The following is a 23,758-nucleotide window of genomic DNA, read 5'->3' as shown; positions in this document are numbered from 1 at the left end:
AGAAATGGGCCAACACCCACAGAAACATATATCGCAACATTGGTTATGGAGATCGAAAGAAATCTCTTCATCTTCCTAAAGAAATCATCGAAGAAATACTGTCGAGAATTGCAGTGAAATCACTAATTGGCAGCAAACGCTTCATAAAAAAACACCACCAAAATTCGATGAACAACCCATCTTCCCCCAACAAAGGGTCATTATACAGAGGAATATGGTTGAATGGCCTATGCAATGTTCTCTGTTGTCGATTTTGAGTGGACCAACAAATACTATCCCTTTATCTCCTTTAGCTAATCCAATGAATACTACAGTGACGGGATATCAAATTATAGGGTGCTGTAATGGGCTGCTCTGCATTCTCAAAGATCAAAGAATATTTCAGTTGTGGAACCCATCCACTAGAATCTCCAAGAAACTGCCAGAAATTTCTAATCCCGACTCTCGTGTTAGGAATTTGGGGTTTGGTTGGGGTGAATCGAGTGATGAGTAGAAGGTGCAGTGTTTGTGAGTGTGGTTGATGACAACTCCAGCTTTGGTAAAGTTTATAGTTCAAAGACAAAATCATGGAAAAGCTTTACTTGAAAGAACGAACATGAAAAAGTTATTATTTTCTGGGACTTGAAGAGTGAGGTGTTTGGAAGGATTGAGCTTCCCTTTGATCAAGAGGTGTATGACATTGTGGGTGTGCTTGTTGGTATCCTTTGCGTGCTATGTTTTAATGATCAAATTACACGATTTCCAGCCTGTAATTAGTATATGTGAGTTAAATTTACCGTTAAATAATTAATAAGATTCTGTTAAAAATTTATCGTTAAATGTTTCTCTATTAAACTGGTTCTTTATATAATATATAGATATATAGATTATAGTAGTTGGATTTCAATTTTATTAACATGATGATAACAATAATTCTATCGGTCAATCGTGAGTGGATACGTGCCGAACAACTTGAATAAAAATTATTTTATACATATTTAAATTTTAATTTACAATGTTCACGAATAACAATTTTTATTAGTGGGTTAGTGGAAAAAAGATTTTAAACATAAGACATATGTCATTCACTAAAATAAAATATAAATGGTTTCAATAAATTTAAATTACGTGCTACTATAAATTACATTATTACTAGTATGTGCCCGCTCGTGCGATGCACGACCATCATCGAAATTGAACGATAATTTAAATAAATAAATAAAAATGTTAAACATAATATATATATATATATATATGTAAATATAAACATAAATGATCTCAATAAAAAATAAATTATTCACAATATAATCTCAATAAAAATATCAATCTGAAAACATTCGAATTTTCAAATATTGAAATAGCAATTAATTGATTTAATTGATAATGTGTATAAATTTATAAATAAATAAATTATGAAATATCAAAAGCAAGTATAGATGATAATGAGTATCATTATGGATCATATAATATTCTAAGATGTACAAAACTATTTATTTACATATAGTATAACTGTAGTTTAATATAGTTTTCGAATGCATATTTATGAGGTCATTTTGTTTATGCTCAAATTTTAAAATAAAGTTACAATGTATACATTTTTTTTTTTCAATTGGAAAGTGAAAAAATAAAGGGTTTAACATGAGATATGTGTCGTTCATTTTCCAAAATAAAATGTATACAATTTCAGTAAATTTAAATAAATGTGCTACTAAAAAATTAAACTCTTCAATTTACTTTTATTTTTTATTTTTAAAGAAAATCGATAATGGTTCTCTAATTACTGATTTTCCAATGAGTAATTTTGAAGCTTAAAAATTCGATTTTTAAGATATACTATATATTAGTTATTTATCTACAAATTTATATTAATATAAAGTTGACCTTTAAAAAAAAAATTAAGCTAAAGATTTCTAAAATGAACAAATATAAGTTTCATCATTGTAATTGCATTAAACTGATATAATAAAAATATAAATAGTAAAATATAAAAAATACTGATCTATAGTAAAAACATAAAAAATAAAATAAAAAAATATGGAAAAATGAATGAAAGAACCGTGAATTTTAAAAAATGAGAAATGAGAGAGGAGATGATAGAGGAGAGAAGAGAGAGGAGAGAGAAAAAAATAATTTGGTGACTTTAAACTATAATAACTTATTGGTTTTAAATTTATTTTTTATAATTTTTACATCAAATTAAAGATATCGTCGTTATCTTTAATTTAACATCCATATTGAATATTTTTTTATAAATTAAAGTTGATGAATTTAAAAGAAAATCAAATTGAATAAATATATTTGAATAGTATTTTCTAAGTAATTAATATATTTTGTTGAATTAGTGTGAACGTGTGAAATGAGTTAGTGGTGTTAATAATTTTTTTTAACCTTCATATTAAAAGTATTATCAAAATTGTCATTCAAATCAATTTCAAATTGATTTGAAATCAATTTCTAATTGAAAACTGTTGTTTTAATATAGTATAGATTCTATCGAAAAAGTCAAACACACAAAAAGAAATGCAAACTAACATATTAAAAAACTCTTATCGTGATCTTTAATTAGAGAAACATATCGAATATTTGTCATAATCGAAACTACACAATTTTTGGATGAAAGAAAAAGAAAAGAGACACATAAAGGAAAAAAAAACTATAAAAAACTGAAAAATACTCCGTCCGTCCCATGAATCTTGATGCATTTATTTTTGGCACGAAAATTAAGTTGTAGATTAGTGCTTTAAGTGTGTAGGTAATAAAGTAGAAAAATGATAAAGTAGAAGTATGTAGGTAATAAAGTAGAAAAATGATAAATTAGAAAGATGTGTAGCTAATAAAGTGATAAAGTAGGTAATTAAGAACCCTTATTTTTTGCTAATTGTTACTATATTTAGAAATGCATCAAGTTTCGTGGGACGGTCCAAAAAAGAACATGTTTCAAGATTCGTGGGATAGAGGGAATATTATATAGATATAGATTTATATTCTAAAGATATAAATTTTTATTGCATATAACTTTTTTATTAATAAGAAATATTCAATATATATCTCAATTTAAAAATCATGATAAACCTTTAATTTGATACTATAAAAATTATCAAAAATAAATAAGATATGATTATTTCAAAAAAATATATATTTTCTCTGCTTTTTTCTCTCTCCTCCCTCTTTTGTCTCCCATCTTACCTCACATTTTACGGTTATTTATCTTCTCTCATCTCCTCTTTCCTCTCTAATACATTGTCGTCAATTAATATTAGTAATTGCTAGAATGCCACAAAAAGATGCTGCTCATCTTGACCCTTTCCTATTTATTTTTTCTTCTTAGTCCTCAGAAACATATATAGCAGCATTGGGTATGGAGATCGAAAGCAGTAGTCAGCAATCTCTCCATCTTCCGGAAGAAATCATTGGAGAAATACTGCCAAGACTGCCGGTGAAATCACTGTTGAGATTCAGGTGCGTTTCGAAATCATGGGGCTCTTTAATTGGCAGCGAAAGATTAATAAAAAAACACCACCAAAATTCGATGAAAAACCCATCTTTCCTCCAACAAAGGTTCATTGTAGAGACGGATTCGGTTGAATGGCCTCAGCAATGTTCTCTGCTGTCGGTTTTGAGCGGACCGATAAATACTATCCCTTTTTCTCCTTTAGCTTATCCAACGAATAACACATTGCCGATGGGATATCACTTTGCTTATCCAAGGAATACTACATTGTCGATCGGATATGAAATTGTGGGGAGCTGTAATGGGCTTCTCTGCATTGTCGATGATGAAAATATATTTCACTTGTGGAACCCATCCACTAGAATAATCTCCAAGAAACTGCCAGAAATTTCACTTGTTAATTATCTCGACGATTTTGATAATTTCGGGTTCGGTTGGGTTGAATCGAGTGATGAGTACAAGGTGTTTGTGAATGTGGTTAAATCTGACTCCAGCGTCGGTGAAATTTATAGTACAAGGACAAAATCATGGAAAACAATTGATCTCTGCCCATATTTCCTTCCATTTAGGAAGGGGGGAGTGTTTGCAGGTGGGAAGCTTTACTGGATGTACGAAGATGATAAAGTTATTATTTTCTTGGACTTGAAGAGTGAGGAGTTTGGAAGGATTGAGATTCCCTTTGATCAAGAGATGTATGGAGAGTTTGAACAAGATAATTACGGCATTGTGGGTGTGCTTGGTGGTTTCGTTTGTGTGCTATGTTTTAATTATCAGATTAGAGGCTATCGAGTTTGGGTTACGAAGGAGTCTTGGGAGAAAGTGTTGACTCTTTCTCATCTTCTCGAGCTTCTTCAACCACCATTGGTGAAAGGTCTAAATGGAGACATTTTGGTAAACTGTGGATCCACTGTGGTGGTCTATGATTGTCAGGATAATGTGTTCCGCGACCTCAAGTATTGTTCCTGTTGTGAGGATTCTGAGTTCAACAGCCACGAGGATTGTGTCGATTCAATTTCACATGATGTCTATGTTGAAAGTTTAGTCTCGCCAGAAGATTTTTGAAACAAGTCTTAGAACATGATTGTGAGTGGTTTCATAGCTTTATTTATGATAGGTGTTTTATTTCGATGCTTTATATATATAAATATATATTTTGATCTTGTAGATCCTAGTCCTCCCTGAAAGCTTGCGATATTTGAGAGAGAAAAATAGATCTAATAACAATGAATAATTGTGCATACAAAGTCTGATGAATACATAAGAATAATATATATAATGAAATGACAAATAAGCCCCTAATGACTAACTAATAAAAATAACATTCTAACACCCTCCCTCAAACTCAAGATGTCGCTGCGACGAGCATTGAGAGTTTGCCAACCAGAGCACGAAAGCGCGGAAGTGGAAGAGACTTGGTGAGCAAATCTGCAATCTGTGATGAAGAAGCAATAAAAGGTAACTCAAGTGTCCCCTGCTGCAAATGATGGCGAGTGAAGTGACAGTCGATCTCAATGTGTTTAGTACGCTCATGGAAGACAGAGTTGTGAGCAATTTGAATAGCACTCTTATTGTCACAATACATTGGAGTTGGTTTAGAGATGGAGACACCCATTTCAGAGAGTAACCACCTTAGCCAGATAATCTCAGTAGTAGTGGAGGCCATGGCTCGGTACTCAGCTTCTGTAGATGATCGAGAAACAACCTTTTGTTTCTTACTCTTCCAAGAGATAAGAGAATCACCGAAAAATACACACATCCCAGTAGTAGATTTTCGATCAATAGGATCACTGGCCCAATCAGCATCAGAAAAGGCACGAAGCTCAAGTGATGAAGTGGTAGAGTACAAGAGACTGTGGAACATCGTACCTCGAAGATAGCGAAGAATGCGAAGAACAGCAGACCAATGAACTGTGGTAGGAGAAGAGACAAACTGACTGACAATGTGGACAGCATAAGCAATATCCGGACGAGAGATAGTTAGGTAGACCAAACTCCCAACAATGGTGCGATACAAGGTAGGATCCTCCAAAGGTAAACCATCAGATGTGGAGTACTGAACATTTGCTTCCATAGGAGTGTCAATAGTACGAGTGTCAGTAAGATGAGCACGATCAAGAATGTCAGCAATATATTTGGACTGAGATAAGAGATACCCCCTGGGGGATTTACAAACCTCAATACCAAGAAAATATCTAAGAGGACCTAAATCCTTCATTTCAAAGCGAGATGCTAAATCTGATTTCAATGAAGAAATTCCAGTTGTGTCACTCCCAGTTATGATCATATCATCAACATATAGAGAAACGAGGATAATACCAGAATCCGAGGTCTTGACAAAAAGTGCATGATCACATTCGCTCATACGAAAACCAAGAGAAATAAGAGCAATGGAGAATGTGTCATACCAAGAGCGAGAGGCTTGTTTTAGACCATACAAAGATTTCTTTAGCCGACAAACGTATCCAGCTTTGTGGGAGACTCCTGGAGGAGGAGTCATGTAGACTTCATCAATAAGATCTCCATGTAAGAAGGCATTCTTGACATCCATCTGAGAGAGATCCCATTGACGGGCAGCAGCAACAGCAATAAGAGTACGAACCGTGGTCATTTTGGCAACAGGAGCAAATGTTTCTTCATAATCTAGACCATATTGTTGTGAAAACCCCTTAGCAACCAACCTTGCTTTATACCTCTCAATAGATCCATCTGCCTTTGTTTTGATCTTATATACCCATCGGGAACCAATGGCATGCTTTCCTTGTGGAAGGGGTACCAACTCCCAAGTACCAGTCTTGTGTAGAGCTTGAAGTTCATCATCCATAGCCCGTTGCCACAAAGGATTAAGAGAAGCCTCCTTATAGGAGGTGGGTTCAACAATTTTGTGGATTGAAGAAAGAAAAGCAGTGAAAGAAGGAGAATATGCAGAATAAGCAAAATCAGGAAGACGAGTAGACTTACTGATGCAGGTAGAAGCGTGAAATATATTTGATATTGATAAATATACGAACTCCGTTGATAACCATTGTATACCGGAATACGTACAATAAGGGTTAATCCGTTGATTCACTCATGAATACCGGAAGAACACCGCGAAAAGGGAACAATTCCACCCTCTACATTTTAACTCTCAATTCGACTCCACTAAAACATAAATAAAACTCCTATTTATAATAAAACCCTAAACATCTAAAAGGAAACAAACTAACTTGACCAACAAGACAAATCAATAATTAAAGATATAATATATTATACAATTCTATCTTCATCATTCTCTCCATCCTTGAAACGATTCGTCCTCGAATCGAAAACGTCCTTGATGATGTTCTGCATAGGGTCGATCATATTGACCGTGTAGGAAGTCAAAGATCTCTCGATTCTGTGCTCGTAATTCCTTGAATTGTTGAGACAGAAGATCGTCGTCACGATGGAGATAATCTTGAACATTCTGAACGGTTGATTGACGGGGAGACATCGCGTAGGAGCGTAGCAAGGCTCTGGATACCAACTGATGCAGGTAGAAGCGTGAAATATATTTGATATTGATAAATATACGAACTCCGTTGATAACCATTGTATACCGGAATACGTACAATAAGGGTTAATCCGTTGATTCACTCATGAATACCGGAAGAACACCGCGAAAAGGGAACAATTCCACCCTCTACATTTTAACTCTCAATTCGACTCCACTAAAACATAAATAAAACTCCTATTTATAATAAAACCCTAAACATCTAAAAGGAAACAAACTAACTTGACCAACAAGACAAATCAATAATTAAAGATATAATATATTATACAATTCTATCTTCATCACTTACTGACACGGGTAGAACGACGAAGAGGTGGATCCACATTCACAGGAGGTGGAGAAGGAGCAGGAGAGGCAGGTTGGGCAATATCATTAGTAACATCATCATTAGTACCTACATGTTCAAGCTCACAATCGCTAACAAACGGGTCAACATGTATGAGGTCAGATCTAGTCATATTGTTAGGAGATGAAGGAATGGAATATAGAGGAATATGCTCAATAAAAAAGACATGACGAGACACATACAACTTATGACTAACAGGATCAAAACATCTATAACCCTTTTGACCTTCCCCATACCCTAGGAAAATACACAAGGCAGAACGAGAGGATAACTTATTTCGCTCAACATGAGGGCGAAGAACGAAGCAAGCACATCCAAACACACGCAGATGAGTGTAGTCAGGGGCATAGCCAAAAAGCTTTTCAAAAGGAGACACGCCTTTGGTAAGGGCAGATGGGATCCTATTTATCAAGTAAACAGAGGTAAGAGTAGCCTCTCCCCAAAATTCATTGGGAACAGAGGCAGACAAAAGTAGAGAGCGGGCTGTTTCAACAATGTGACGATGCTTTCTTTCTGCCACACCATTTTGTTGTGGTGTGTCAGTGCAAGAACTTTGATGTATAGTACCATCATTAGCAAGCAACTCTTTGAAGCTATTGGAAGTATATTCCCCACCCAAGTCACACCTAAAACACTTAATAACAGAAGAGAATTGAGTTTTGACAAGAGCACGAAAAGCTTGATAAATTCCTAGAAAATCAGAACGATGTTTCATAAGATATGCATTAGCAATATGCAGAGGCACAGACTCAGCACTCACAGCATACAGATTTCCTTTCCTTAGTGCATAAAAATAAGGCATAGAATCCTTTTTAATATGGAAGCTTAAGTGATCAACAGAACCAGTTATCATGCTATCAGTAATTTGAGACACAGACAACAGACTGAATTTAAGTTTGGTACAAATCTGACTTCAGTTAGAGTGAGAAACTTTCCATTTTCAAATTTTAAACAAACATCACCCTTTCCCATGATTTCACAGTTTTGCACATCAGCCAAAGCAACATGTCCAGATTTAACAAGTTGGAGATTATGAATCATATGCTCAAATGTGGTAACATGAAAAGTGCAACCAGAATCAATGAGCCATTCACTGGAACTCATGGTTTTTGAAATAACATTGGAGTAACTGATGAACTGAAAATCATAATCATGCATCATGTACACACCATCTTCTTCATACACATTATTAGCATTCTGATTAGATTCTTCTGGGACATATTCTTTTTTCTTCTTAGGAAGTTTGCATCTGTTTATAAAATGTCCAGGTTTTCCACAATTCCAGCAAACTTTCCTAGGTTTTTGGTCAGAGTTTTGATTCTGACCTCTATTTTCACCATTCTGATTATCAGGTCTCATGTCCTTAGATTTTTCAAAATTCTTACCCCTATTGAAGTTCTGGGGTTGATTTTTATTAACATATAAAATCTCACCATGCAAAGGTTTTGATTTTATCAATTTAAGCTCACTCTCCTTAGACTTAAGCCCATTATTGATCATATCACAATGTAACCTTATCACCACCATATTCTAGAGCAGATTTTACCTCAACAAAGGATTCAGGTATGGAGTTTAACAGAATCTGGGGTGCATATTTTTCAATGGAGTCATCTCCAGCAAGCTTTAAGTCATGAAGCAGTTTATTGAAAATTTCCATATTAGTGTCAACATCTTTAGAAGAATCCATTTGGAAAGACATAAACTGATTTTGCAAAGACCAAGTAGATACTTCAGAGGGTGCAACATAAATGGAGTTTAGTTCATCCCACAGTTCTTTAGCACATGCATGGTGTGACACTTTCCTTACAACAGAATTGCTTAAATTCAACAGAATTGTTGCCCTAACATTATCATTCATGTCATGCAGTTTTTCATCAGTGACAGTCTTATCAATTTTAGTTAATAAAGCCTTATTAACCTTCTCGTTAACAAGAATGCATTCTATTTTGGTTTTCCAGTCCTGAAAATCATCCCTGCCATTGAATGGCACCAAATGCATGTTGTTCATGATGAATGCAGATGAAACAAGCAGACAGACCAACACAAAGTCAAGAGCACAGCAGGCAATAAAAACACAGAGTAGAGGGCAGGTCAAAAAGACCCTGTGGAAGCTACTTAAGGTTAAAGAGCAGTGGAGAGCCCAGATCTCAGCACATATTGATCTGTGGAGCAAGGGTCACACTGGTCACCCTAGAGGTCCCAGCTGACTTATCACAGAAAACAAACAGAACTTCACAGATCAGCAGAAAACACACGATTTCACTACACCAAAAACGCACATACATAACGCCTCATAGATAACGGATATTTCAAATATCCGTTATGTATGTGCGCCCTTTTTACATAGATAACGGATATTTTAAAAATCCGTTATGAGAAAACTGTTACCTATACTTATTTATAACGTTTTTTAGTCTACCGTTATCTATGAGTGTTATGTATGTTTATTTTTAATAACGCGTATTTATTATCGTTATGCTTTATGTTATGTATGAGTACACTTTAATAACAGTAAATATTACCGTTATTAATTTATGTTATGTATTAGATTTTAATCTCACTACAAGATTCAAAACCCTAAGTTCCTAATGATTTCTCTCCAACTCTCCCTCTCTCGTTCTCTTCCTCCCTTCAAATCCTCCACCCACCCGCCCTCCTTCTCTTCTCCGGCGTCGTCGGCCGCGGTGCCTGGATCCAGCGAAGCCGTGCCTCCATTTCTCCTCATATCTCAACATATTTTCACCTCTCTCCTTCTCATCCCTCAATTTCTCAGTTCGTGCCCTAGATCTGCTTCCAAAATGTTGTCACCTCAAGGATCTCCGCCACGATTAGCTCCGGCGAGGCTGGCTGCCGTCGCCTCTGAAATTGGCGAGGCAATCGTCATCCCCTGTTCTCACCTACTCATTCACACGCACACGATGAAGACAGGGGTTGAGCCCTGACCTCTCGGCTCGACTGTTGCCGCTCTCTCTCACGAGCGCCTTCGCCGTCGGCGCTGGGCTCTAAAATTGGTGAGGCTTTCGCGCTCCCCTCCCTGTGTTCGACGCGCTCCCCTCCCTGACCTCTCGGCTCGACTGCTGCCGCGCTGTCTCACGAGCACCTTCGTCGTCGGCGCTGGGCTCTAAAATTGGTTCGCGCTCCCCTCCCTGTGTTCGTCCGGCGGGTAGCAGTCCTGAGATTGCCACCTTCTTAGCCAGATATTACTTATGCAGGTGGGCCAGGTAAATTTTCCCAAATTCAGATATCGAATTAGGTATCCTCTTCGAAAAAATGCCATCTTTGGATGGATCCCATGTTTCAGATCTGTATATGTGTGTGTGTGTGTGTGTGTGGGCAATTAGTTTTATTGGGTGCTCTTTACTGTGTAATGTATGTAGTTCAAGTGATGAGCTGATTTCTGAAAGTTGGGCTGTTTATGAACTCTTTGATACTTTGATATGAAGCTAAAAGAGCTGATATATCTATATATGTATGTATGTATGCATATTTTATGTTTCTTGGTGATTGGTCAATGGGTGGATTGAGAAGCTTTTGGTGGTGAAATCATGCTCGTAGTTGAACTGCTTAATTTCCATTAGAATTTGTTTAGACTCAATTTCTGCACACACAAGAATGAAAGGATGAAAGGTTCTAATCGAGTTATGTCTTAATCTCCTTCAAGGTCTGTTGCATCCAAGTCAGAATCTGCCCTCACTCTGTATCAAGGTATTTACTCATTTTGTGACAGTCCAATTTAGCCTTTCTCCACGAATACATAAGAATTGGTATTAACATGACGGATGTGAAATCAAATTAGTGTACAAATAACTGGTTGATCAGACAAAAAAGGGATCCTTGGTGACAACTTCTTACTTCTTACTGATAAACGGTGCTCTTATTGAAGCTGATTCTATGGAGGGAAATGTTGAGGCTGTGACGCTTCTGTTGTCTCGTGGCGCTATGGTCGGCAAGCACAACCTTGAGTTGCACTGTTTACTGATGAATGTTTTGCTTAAGGGAAGTTTGTCTAAATTATTGTTTATGTTTGCTGCTTTCTATTTTGAAGCCAAGTAATAATTATGTAGTTGTGGACACCCCTCTTGTATGTTCAATCAAGGCTCTCACTCATTTGAATGCGTGGATTTGTTGCTTAAGGTATTTTATTCCAGGAAGTTTGCTTCTTTAGTTAATGAAAGATTCATTCCAGGAAGTTTCGTTTCACCTCTTTAGTTGTAGTTTATTTCAATTTTTCTTGATTTTGCAGCCTTTTCATTTCATTAGTATCTGCTTTTGGTATAAATCTTCCCTTCAATTATATTCAGTATTGGGATTGATTGAATTGCTTTTCATAAGTGCAGTCATTTCTCTTTTCAGGTTAATGCTTACTCAAAGAACTATTTTGTTGGGTTAAGCCCGCTGTCCATTGCAGCAAAATATGGCGAAAGATTTATTGCATCTTTGCTTGAAGAGTAGATCCAAATTTATTGCATCTTTGCTTGAAGAGTGGATAATCAAAATCTAGGCAAACTCGCTGAATGTGCCCAGTAAGTTCTGCTTCTTACATACTGCAAATCATGCTTACTTTATACACACGAGTAATTTCTACATAGCACGAAGACGATCATTGTCTTTGTTCTTATCGATTTTCTTTCCAATATATGTTTATTTCAAAGTTACTCCCATGAAATGTGTAACTCGAGCTATATTTTTTTTGATTTATAGTGGTTTAGTTTCTGTGATTGCTTTTGATTTTTATTTTTTATTTAGATTCTTTGAATTGAGAAAGTGAGTGATTGGACCTGTGAAGCCATGGCTCTGGTGAGTGTACTGTTGCTCTCTTTGACAGCCTGAACTAACAAAAAAAAAAATGTAGAAACCAAGTACTTAATTCTTTAATTAAATACTTTAGATATTTTTTTTCTAACATCATTAGTTTTTCCTTCTAGTGCTAGGTAATTTCCCCTTTTTCTAACATCACTGTTGGTTATGACTCTTGGATTTTTGATTTTCAGTCATATGGTGAACTTGATCTAAACAAGGCGCCTGACACTTTGCAGGTGATTAAACTTGAGCTAGAAGAATTCTGCATTTGACGTGATTATAAATATTGGTATCACATATACTGCAGAATTCATCTTATAATCAGTTCTCTCATTATTCTTTTGTAATGGTTGTGATTACTTAATGAATTTAGATGTTTATTTTCCACCATTGATGTTTCTATGGAGATGTAAGTTTTTTAGAAATGTGTTTTTATAACAGTTGCAAGAATTGCTTAATTTTATCATGTCTCATTTCTTTGTTTATTTCTGTGCAGCTGTACATATTTCTCAACCCCAACTGGACTCAGCTTCAGGAGGTATTCTTCACTCTGCGGTCGCGAGCAGCTCAACAGTTATATAGTTGAAGGATAAGATACAAGATTATAGAGCTTATAGAGAGGTGCTGGTTTTAGAAGGCAACGGAAGCCCTAGTTTTTTTTTTTTTTGAGTTGGGCTCAAAACATCATGTATGAATGTTTTGTGATATATATAATATATGTTATTGATGGTTTTATCATTTTGTTGTTTTAAGTTTATTTATTCATTATTTTAGATAAATAACAGAAAAATTGAGAAAAAGTATTAAAAATATGCTAAAAGTTATAGTTGGCATACATAACGGTAAAGAACTGTTATGTATTATGACAAAGATAACGGTTAAAACCGTTATGTATAATACTATAGATAACGGATATAAAACGTTATTTATATATAAACAATCGTTATGTATATGTGTATACATAACGGTGAAGTTTAACTTTCTTGACGGATTGGAACCGTTATGTATAATTATTTAGATAATGAATTTTGAGCGTTATATATTTATGAAAAACCGTTATGTATAATAGAATAGATAACGCTTAAATCTCCGTTATGTATGAACTCCACATACATTACACCACTATATATTACGGCAGTTTTCACACGTTATCTATGAGCGAATTTGTAGTAGTGTTTGAACACACAAATCACACAGCCAATCTTAACAGACCCTTCCCTTAAAGCTATCCAGGATACTCGCACGAGGAGACTCCTTTAAAGGAGAATCCAGACGAACTGGACCGTAGCAGTAAGGTCCGGACTTGGTTTGGAATACCAAGGGTCAGCCGGATTAAGCAAAGCGGAAGCACACAGATCACAGGAACGCAAGATACCCAAAAAAAAAAAAAAGATAAAAGCAGTACCTTGAACCAAACCTAGATCTAGGAGCTAGGGCTTCAGCCGATTTACCAGAGCCAAACTCTTCCAGGGGGAAGAGCTGGACTTACCCTACTCCTTGCTCGTCGGGAGCGAATCGGCGCAGCCAAGGGGCGGCGGGGTGGGTAAGATGTGTTCCGAGGGTGCCCTGGCTAGGTCACTGTGGCTCTGATACCACTGTTGGGTATCTTCGCCTAGCCAGGGTTCACCACTTGGTTTCCGAACCTCCTGTCTTCCCCACTTCGTGCTCAAGCACTTGAGACTTCGTCTTCTTTTGATCTTCGACTTCTTCTCCTGACTCCTCTTCTTCTGATCTGCACAAAAGAGAAAGAATGCAAGTAACAGTAGAAAGTAAAGGAAGAACATAAAGGTGAAAAAGATAGAGTTCAGAGAAAGGGGAAAAGGTGTCCTCGGGACACTGTGGGGCTCAGATTTTCCCCTGTACTCGGCTAGCCCTTCCGGCAGCTGTACAATCACGACCAACAGGAACTGGAAAGTGGAGTGGCTTCACAGATCTCAGTGCAGACAAGTCACCAACAGCAGGAGCCAAAGTTCAGGCCTCCGATGACTCACGAGCAACTCAGGTAACCACCAAACAAGGCTCCGATGGTCTGGAAGGCCCGGTGATACCACCACTCACACAGGGAATCCCGAATTATCAAGAGAACAACACACTGAAAGGAATAGCAGAGCCCTTCTTGCTTTTGATAATTCGTTATCCCAGTTTGAATGAGCATCAAGGGTTAGAAAGGAGGAGATGGTGGAGCTGGACAACGGTAAAGAGTGGGGAGCCATAAAGGTGATGGAGAAACCAAGGAGATGGACGGTGGAACGGCGGAGGAGATGGAGAGTCAGGGAGAGAGAGGAATTTAGGGTTTGAGAGAGAGCGGTGCAGAGCGAGAAATAAGGGAGAGTGAGAACTCGGGTGGGGGTATATCAGGAGAGGGAAGTGGGCTAGGGTTAATAGTGGGCTTGGGCTGGGCCTGAGCAGCAAATGAGAAATGGGCCAACACCCACAGAAACATATATCGCAACATTGGTTATGGAGATCGAAAGAAATCTCTTCATCTTCCTAAAGAAATCATCGAAGAAATACTGTCGAGAATTGCAGTGAAATCACTAATTGGCAGCAAACGCTTCATAAAAAAACACCACCAAAATTCGATGAACAACCCATCTTCCCCCAACAAAGGGTCATTATACAGAGGAATATGGTTGAATGGCCTATGCAATGTTCTCTGTTGTCGATTTTGAGTGGACCAACAAATACTATCCCTTTATCTCCTTTAGCTAATCCAATGAATACTACAGTGACGGGATATCAAATTATAGGGTGCTGTAATGGGCTGCTCTGCATTCTCAAAGATCAAAGAATATTTCAGTTGTGGAACCCATCCACTAGAATCTCCAAGAAACTGCCAGAAATTTCTAATCCCGACTCTCGTGTTAGGAATTTGGGGTTTGGTTGGGGTGAATCGAGTGATGAGTAGAAGGTGCAGTGTTTGTGAGTGTGGTTGATGACAACTCCAGCTTTGGTAAAGTTTATAGTTCAAAGACAAAATCATGGAAAAGCTTTACTTGAAAGAACGAACATGAAAAAGTTATTATTTTCTGGGACTTGAAGAGTGAGGTGTTTGGAAGGATTGAGCTTCCCTTTGATCAAGAGGTGTATGACATTGTGGGTGTGCTTGTTGGTATCCTTTGCGTGCTATGTTTTAATGATCAAATTACACGATTTCCAGCCTGTAATTAGTATATGTGAGTTAAATTTACCGTTAAATAATTAATAAGATTCTGTTAAAAATTTATCGTTAAATGTTTCTCTATTAAACTGGTTCTTTATATAATATATAGATATATAGATTATAGTAGTTGGATTTCAATTTTATTAACATGATGATAACAATAATTCTATCGGTCAATCGTGAGTGGATACGTGCCGAACAACTTGAATAAAAATTATTTTATACATATTTAAATTTTAATTTACAATGTTCACGAATAACAATTTTTATTAGTGGGTTAGTGGAAAAAAGATTTTAAACATAAGACATATGTCATTCACTAAAATAAAATATAAATGGTTTCAATAAATTTAAATTACGTGCTACTATAAATTACATTATTACTAGTATGTGCCCGCTCGTGCGATGCACGACCATCATCGAAATTGAACGATAATTTAAATAAATAAATAAAAATGTTAAACATAATATATATATATATATATATATGTAAATATAAACATAAATGATCTCAATAAAAAATAAATTATTCACAATATAATCTCAATAAAAATATCAATCTGAAAACATTCGAATTTTCAAATATTGAAATAGCAATTAATTGATTTAATTGATAATGTGTATAAATTTATAAATAAATAAATTATGAAATATCAAAAGCAAGTATAGATGATAATGAGTATCATTATGGATCATATAATATTCTAAGATGTACAAAACTATTTATTTACATATAGTATAACTGTAGTTTAATATAGTTTTCGAATGCATATTTATGAGGTCATTTTGTTTATGCTCAAATTTTAAAATAAAGTTACAATGTATACATTTTTTTTTTTCAATTGGAAAGTGAAAAAATAAAGGGTTTAACATGAGATATGTGTCGTTCATTTTCCAAAATAAAATGTATACAATTTCAGTAAATTTAAATAAATGTGCTACTAAAAAATTAAACTCTTCAATTTACTTTTATTTTTTATTTTTAAAGAAAATCGATAATGGTTCTCTAATTACTGATTTTCCAATGAGTAATTTTGAAGCTTAAAAATTCGATTTTTAAGATATACTATATATTAGTTATTTATCTACAAATTTATATTAATATAAAGTTGACCTTTAAAAAAAAAATTAAGCTAAAGATTTCTAAAATGAACAAATATAAGTTTCATCATTGTAATTGCATTAAACTGATATAATAAAAATATAAATAGTAAAATATAAAAAATACTGATCTATAGTAAAAACATAAAAAATAAAATAAAAAAATATGGAAAAATGAATGAAAGAACCGTGAATTTTAAAAAATGAGAAATGAGAGAGGAGATGATAGAGGAGAGAAGAGAGAGGAGAGAGAAAAAAATAATTTGGTGACTTTAAACTATAATAACTTATTGGTTTTAAATTTATTTTTTATAATTTTTACATCAAATTAAAGATATCGTCGTTATCTTTAATTTAACATCCATATTGAATATTTTTTTATAAATTAAAGTTGATGAATTTAAAAGAAAATCAAATTGAATAAATATATTTGAATAGTATTTTCTAAGTAATTAATATATTTTGTTGAATTAGTGTGAACGTGTGAAATGAGTTAGTGGTGTTAATAATTTTTTTTAACCTTCATATTAAAAGTATTATCAAAATTGTCATTCAAATCAATTTCAAATTGATTTGAAATCAATTTCTAATTGAAAACTGTTGTTTTAATATAGTATAGATTCTATCGAAAAAGTCAAACACACAAAAAGAAATGCAAACTAACATATTAAAAAACTCTTATCGTGATCTTTAATTAGAGAAACATATCGAATATTTGTCATAATCGAAACTACACAATTTTTGGATGAAAGAAAAAGAAAAGAGACACATAAAGGAAAAAAAAACTATAAAAAACTGAAAAATACTCCGTCCGTCCCATGAATCTTGATGCATTTATTTTTGGCACGAAAATTAAGTTGTAGATTAGTGCTTTAAGTGTGTAGGTAATAAAGTAGAAAAATGATAAAGTAGAAGTATGTAGGTAATAAAGTAGAAAAATGATAAATTAGAAAGATGTGTAGCTAATAAAGTGATAAAGTAGGTAATTAAGAACCCTTATTTTTTGCTAATTGTTACTATATTTAGAAATGCATCAAGTTTCGTGGGACGGTCCAAAAAAGAACATGTTTCAAGATTCGTGGGATAGAGGGAATATTATATAGATATAGATTTATATTCTAAAGATATAAATTTTTATTGCATATAACTTTTTTATTAATAAGAAATATTCAATATATATCTCAATTTAAAAATCATGATAAACCTTTAATTTGATACTATAAAAATTATCAAAAATAAATAAGATATGATTATTTCAAAAAAATATATATTTTCTCTGCTTTTTTCTCTCTCCTCCCTCTTTTGTCTCCCATCTTACCTCACATTTTACGGTTATTTATCTTCTCTCATCTCCTCTTTCCTCTCTAATACATTGTCGTCAATTAATATTAGTAATTGCTAGAATGCCACAAAAAGATGCTGCTCATCTTGACCCTTTCCTATTTATTTTTTCTTCTTAGTCCTCAGAAACATATATAGCAGCATTGGGTATGGAGATCGAAAGCAGTAGTCAGCAATCTCTCCATCTTCCGGAAGAAATCATTGGAGAAATACTGCCAAGACTGCCGGTGAAATCACTGTTGAGATTCAGGTGCGTTTCGAAATCATGGGGCTCTTTAATTGGCAGCGAAAGATTAATAAAAAAACACCACCAAAATTCGATGAAAAACCCATCTTTCCTCCAACAAAGGTTCATTGTAGAGACGGATTCGGTTGAATGGCCTCAGCAATGTTCTCTGCTGTCGGTTTTGAGCGGACCGATAAATACTATCCCTTTTTCTCCTTTAGCTTATCCAACGAATAACACATTGCCGATGGGATATCACTTTGCTTATCCAAGGAATACTACATTGTCGATCGGATATGAAATTGTGGGGAGCTGTAATGGGCTTCTCTGCATTGTCGATGATGAAAATATATTTCACTTGTGGAACCCATCCACTAGAATAATCTCCAAGAAACTGCCAGAAATTTCACTTGTTAATTATCTCGACGATTTTGATAATTTCGGGTTCGGTTGGGTTGAATCGAGTGATGAGTACAAGGTGTTTGTGAATGTGGTTAAATCTGACTCCAGCGTCGGTGAAATTTATAGTACAAGGACAAAATCATGGAAAACAATTGATCTCTGCCCATATTTCCTTCCATTTAGGAAGGGGGGAGTGTTTGCAGGTGGGAAGCTTTACTGGATGTACGAAGATGATAAAGTTATTATTTTCTTGGACTTGAAGAGTGAGGAGTTTGGAAGGATTGAGATTCCCTTTGATCAAGAGATGTATGGAGAGTTTGAACAAGATAATTACGGCATTGTGGGTGTGCTTGGTGGTTTCGTTTGTGTGCTATGTTTTAATTATCAGATTAGAGGCTATCGAGTTTGGGTTACGAAGGAGTCTTGGGAGAAAGTGTTGACTCTTTCTCATCTTCTCGAGCTTCTTCAACCACCATTGGTGAAAGGTCTAAATGGAGACATTTTGGTAAACTGTGGATCCACTGTGGTGGTCTATGATTGTCAGGATAATGTGTTCCGCGACCTCAAGTATTGTTCCTGTTGTGAGGATTCTGAGTTCAACAGCCACGAGGATTGTGTCGATTCAATTTCACATGATGTCTATGTTGAAAGTTTAGTCTCGCCAGAAGATTTTTGAAACAAGTCTTAGAACATGATTGTGAGTGGTTTCATAGCTTTATTTATGATAGGTGTTTTATTTCGATGCTTTATATATATAAATATATATTTTGATCTTGTAGATCCTAGTCCTCCCTGAAAGCTTGCGATATTTGAGAGAGAAAAATAGATCTAATAACAATGAATAATTGTGCATACAAAGTCTGATGAATACATAAGAATAATATATATAATGAAATGACAAATAAGCCCCTAATGACTAACTAATAAAAATAACATTCTAACACCCTCCCTCAAACTCAAGATGTCGCTGCGACGAGCATTGAGAGTTTGCCAACCAGAGCACGAAAGCGCGGAAGTGGAAGAGACTTGGTGAGCAAATCTGCAATCTGTGATGAAGAAGCAATAAAAGGTAACTCAAGTGTCCCCTGCTGCAAATGATGGCGAGTGAAGTGACAGTCGATCTCAATGTGTTTAGTACGCTCATGGAAGACAGAGTTGTGAGCAATTTGAATAGCACTCTTATTGTCACAATACATTGGAGTTGGTTTAGAGATGGAGACACCCATTTCAGAGAGTAACCACCTTAGCCAGATAATCTCAGTAGTAGTGGAGGCCATGGCTCGGTACTCAGCTTCTGTAGATGATCGAGAAACAACCTTTTGTTTCTTACTCTTCCAAGAGATAAGAGAATCACCGAAAAATACACACATCCCAGTAGTAGATTTTCGATCAATAGGATCACTGGCCCAATCAGCATCAGAAAAGGCACGAAGCTCAAGTGATGAAGTGGTAGAGTACAAGAGACTGTGGAACATCGTACCTCGAAGATAGCGAAGAATGCGAAGAACAGCAGACCAATGAACTGTGGTAGGAGAAGAGACAAACTGACTGACAATGTGGACAGCATAAGCAATATCCGGACGAGAGATAGTTAGGTAGACCAAACTCCCAACAATGGTGCGATACAAGGTAGGATCCTCCAAAGGTAAACCATCAGATGTGGAGTACTGAACATTTGCTTCCATAGGAGTGTCAATAGTACGAGTGTCAGTAAGATGAGCACGATCAAGAATGTCAGCAATATATTTGGACTGAGATAAGAGATACCCCCTGGGGGATTTACAAACCTCAATACCAAGAAAATATCTAAGAGGACCTAAATCCTTCATTTCAAAGCGAGATGCTAAATCTGATTTCAATGAAGAAATTCCAGTTGTGTCACTCCCAGTTATGATCATATCATCAACATATAGAGAAACGAGGATAATACCAGAATCCGAGGTCTTGACAAAAAGTGCATGATCACATTCGCTCATACGAAAACCAAGAGAAATAAGAGCAATGGAGAATGTGTCATACCAAGAGCGAGAGGCTTGTTTTAGACCATACAAAGATTTCTTTAGCCGACAAACGTATCCAGCTTTGTGGGAGACTCCTGGAGGAGGAGTCATGTAGACTTCATCAATAAGATCTCCATGTAAGAAGGCATTCTTGACATCCATCTGAGAGAGATCCCATTGACGGGCAGCAGCAACAGCAATAAGAGTACGAACCGTGGTCATTTTGGCAACAGGAGCAAATGTTTCTTCATAATCTAGACCATATTGTTGTGAAAACCCCTTAGCAACCAACCTTGCTTTATACCTCTCAATAGATCCATCTGCCTTTGTTTTGATCTTATATACCCATCGGGAACCAATGGCATGCTTTCCTTGTGGAAGGGGTACCAACTCCCAAGTACCAGTCTTGTGTAGAGCTTGAAGTTCATCATCCATAGCCCGTTGCCACAAAGGATTAAGAGAAGCCTCCTTATAGGAGGTGGGTTCAACAATTTTGTGGATTGAAGAAAGAAAAGCAGTGAAAGAAGGAGAATATGCAGAATAAGCAAAATCAGGAAGACGAGTAGACTTACTGACACGGGTAGAACGACGAAGAGGTGGATCCACATTCACAGGAGGTGGAGAAGGAGCAGGAGAGGCAGGTTGGGCAATATCATTAGTAACATCATCATTAGTACCTGCATGTTCAAGCTCACAATCGCTAACAAACGGGTCAACATGTATGAGGTCAGATCTAGTCATATTGTTAGGAGATGAAGGAATGGAATATAGAGGAATATGCTCAATAAAAAAGACATGACGAGACACATACAACTTATGACTAACAGGATCAAAACATCTATAACCCTTTTGACCTTCCCCATACCCTAGGAAAATACACAAGGCAGAACGAGAGGATAACTTATTTCGCTCAACATGAGGGCGAAGAACGAAGCAAGCACATCCAAACACACGCAGATGAGTGTAGTCAGGGGCATAGCCAAAAAGCTTTTCAAAAGGAGACACGCCTTTGGTAAGGGCAGATGGGATCCTATTTATCAAGTAAACAGAGGTAAGAGTAGCCTCTCCCCAAAATTCATTGGGAACAGAGGCAGACAAAAGTAGAGAGCGGGCTGTTTCAACAATGTGACGATGCTTTCTTTCTGCCACACCATTTTGTTGTGGTGTGTCAGTGCAAGAACTTTGATGTATAGTACCATCATTAGCAAGCAACTCTTTGAAGCTATTGGAAGTATATTCCCCACCCAAGTCACACCTAAAACACTTAATAACAGAAGAGAATTGAGTTTTGACAAGAGCACGAAAAGCTTGATAAATTCCTAGAAAATCAGAACGATGTTTCATAAGATAAACCCAACAATATCGAGTATGATCATCAATAAATGAGACATAATATCTTGACCCCCCTTTTGTAGCAATGGGGGAGGGTCCCCAAACATCAGAATGAATCAAGTCAAAAGGAGAATGAGAAACAGAATCACTGTGATGAAAAGGTAAGGCAGAAAATTTTGCAAGTTTACAACCACTACAAGCAGATATGTCATGACTCTTGATGGACCCTAAGGATCCATTATTAGCCATATAGTTTAAACGAGAAGAAGAAACATGTCCAAGACGAGAATGCCATAAATAAAAACTAGAAGATGACGAATTCAAATGAAAATTGGACAAGTCAATACTAGAGGCAGCAACTCCTGGGGGTCGAAGATGACCCAAAATGTATAGTCCGCCCTGCCTATGGCCTGTCCCAATCTCCCTCCGAGAATGTAGATCCTGAATATGACAAGAATCAGGAAGAAATGTGACAGCAGCAGAATATTTATCACAAATTTTACTAACAGAGGCTAAATTCAAGGCAAGTTTAGGAATATGATAAACATGTGGAATAGAAATATTATGTGAGATGACATGACCAATTCCAGAAGATGATATATGAGTTCCATCAGCTGTGGCAACAGATATGGAATGTGATGGACTAATGGAAGCAAAAGTATCTGCATTGGGAGACATATGGTTGGTAGCTCCAGAATCTAAAACCCAAGCAGAAGAAGAAGATGTACCTGTGGAACCTGAGGTCGACAAACCTGCTGCAGCAGTCATAGCATGAGGTTGAGAGTTGATGAACTTTTGAAACTTCTCAAAAAGATCATTTGATGTGGAAGTAGAGATTCCAGAATCTATCTGTGTAGATTCAGGTGTGGCAGCAGCAGTGTGAGGAGGTTTGGGATGTCTATAAGATTGATTCTGGCCAAAAGTAGGAGGAGGACGACCAGCTGTAGTGTGTGACTTGTTTGCCAATTCAGGGCACTGAGCCTTCCAATGACCAGGTTGCTTGCAGTAGTTGCAAATGCTCGTATCAGAGATTGGATTCTTATTCTGATAATAGCTCGGAGGTCTTCCATGGCTTCTTTGTTGAGGACGAGAGTGAGCAGCCAATACAGATTGAGTGAGTGCTGGATTGGTGCCTTTAACTGTTCCTGACTTATGTCGAATTTCCTCAGCAAGAAGTTCACTAACAACAGAATCCACAGAGGGCAGGGGATTGCGATGTAGAATGTTGCCACGCAAACCCTCAAAATCATCACGAAGAGCCATCAAAAATTGAACCAAGCGTTGTTCTTCTCTCCGAGCAATATAGGGAGCAAAAGCCTTAAGTTGTATAGACTCAGTGAGAGCCAACTGATCCCACAAATCTGTCATGGAAGTATAGAATTCCTGAATACTCATGTCCCTCTGATTGAGAGAACGAATATCCATTTCCAATTGATATTGTCTTGCAAAATTAGACTGAGTGTAAAGTTTCCCCAAGTGTTCCCAAACTTCTTTTGCAGTATCATACTTAGCCAGTTGCATGCCAATGGAGTTTTCAACAGAGTTATTTATCCAAGTAATAATCTTCGAATTACAAACTTCCCAAGAGTCAAGCTCCTCAACATATTTATCATTATTCTCCTTAATCGGTTTACAATGTGTGCCAGACACATAACCCCATAATTTTTTACCTCTCAAAAAATTCTTCATGACATAACTCCAATAAGAATAATTTTTTCCATTCAAACGAACATTAATAGACTGAAGCGAGTCGTCTCTTTCGGAAGTCATAATGATGAAACAAGTAGCAAATGATACCACCAAACAAGTTTCAAAACCAAATAAGAACAGACAATCCCAAAACCAACAAATCTTCAACAAAACACCAAGCAAAATCACCAATAACAATGCCAATCACCAACCAACAAAATCAAATATCGAAGCAATTTTCAAGAAAATACCAAATATTCTGTCGGATCCGGAATTCCACAAACAGGTACATAAATCGAAGGAGAAGGACGAGACGAGTCGAACGGCGTTGACCGGAGCTCCGTCCGGCGCCGGACGCGCCCTCACGCGCCGGCGGAAGGGGACGCCGCGCCGGAG

General features: G+C 36.3%; 2 protein-coding genes and 1 long non-coding RNA gene across 4 annotated transcripts; all 3 read left to right on the top strand.

Moving 5' to 3' along the window:
• The first annotated feature begins 3,661 nt into the window (after nt 1-3,661).
• On the top strand, nt 3,662-4,492 carry LOC131018133 (F-box/kelch-repeat protein At3g06240-like). The gene has a single exon (XM_057946854.1). It carries the CDS (start codon nt 3,662-3,664, stop codon nt 4,490-4,492), a length of 831 nt encoding a protein of 276 aa, XP_057802837.1.
• Nucleotides 4,493-9,867: 5,375 nt separating this feature from the next.
• On the top strand, nt 9,868-12,535 carry LOC131017034 (uncharacterized). Of its 2 annotated transcripts, XR_009099351.1 has the most exons (4): nt 9,868-11,013; nt 11,192-11,831; nt 12,055-12,105; nt 12,300-12,535. It is a non-coding gene; the product is annotated as an uncharacterized LOC131017034 (long non-coding RNA). The 2 variants fall into 2 exon arrangements; XR_009099350.1 differs by having other exon boundaries at nt 9,871-11,013; nt 11,192-11,442; nt 11,662-12,535.
• A 5,224-nt stretch (nt 12,536-17,759) lies between these two features.
• On the top strand, nt 17,760-19,129 carry LOC131016900 (F-box/kelch-repeat protein At3g06240-like). Its single transcript, XM_057945701.1, has one exon. It carries the CDS (start codon nt 17,863-17,865, stop codon nt 19,015-19,017), a length of 1,155 nt encoding a protein of 384 aa, XP_057801684.1. The 5' UTR covers nt 17,760-17,862; the 3' UTR covers nt 19,018-19,129.
• The last annotated feature ends 4,629 nt before the right edge of the window (nt 19,130-23,758 follow it).

The sequence above is a fragment of the Salvia miltiorrhiza genome, chromosome 3 (genome assembly GCF_028751815.1).
Source record: "Salvia miltiorrhiza cultivar Shanhuang (shh) chromosome 3, IMPLAD_Smil_shh, whole genome shotgun sequence".
NCBI classification, from domain to species: Eukaryota; Viridiplantae; Streptophyta; class Magnoliopsida; order Lamiales; family Lamiaceae; genus Salvia; species Salvia miltiorrhiza.
The sequence above is the reverse complement of the archived record's forward strand: the minus strand, read 5'-3'. Positions and strand labels throughout refer to the sequence as shown.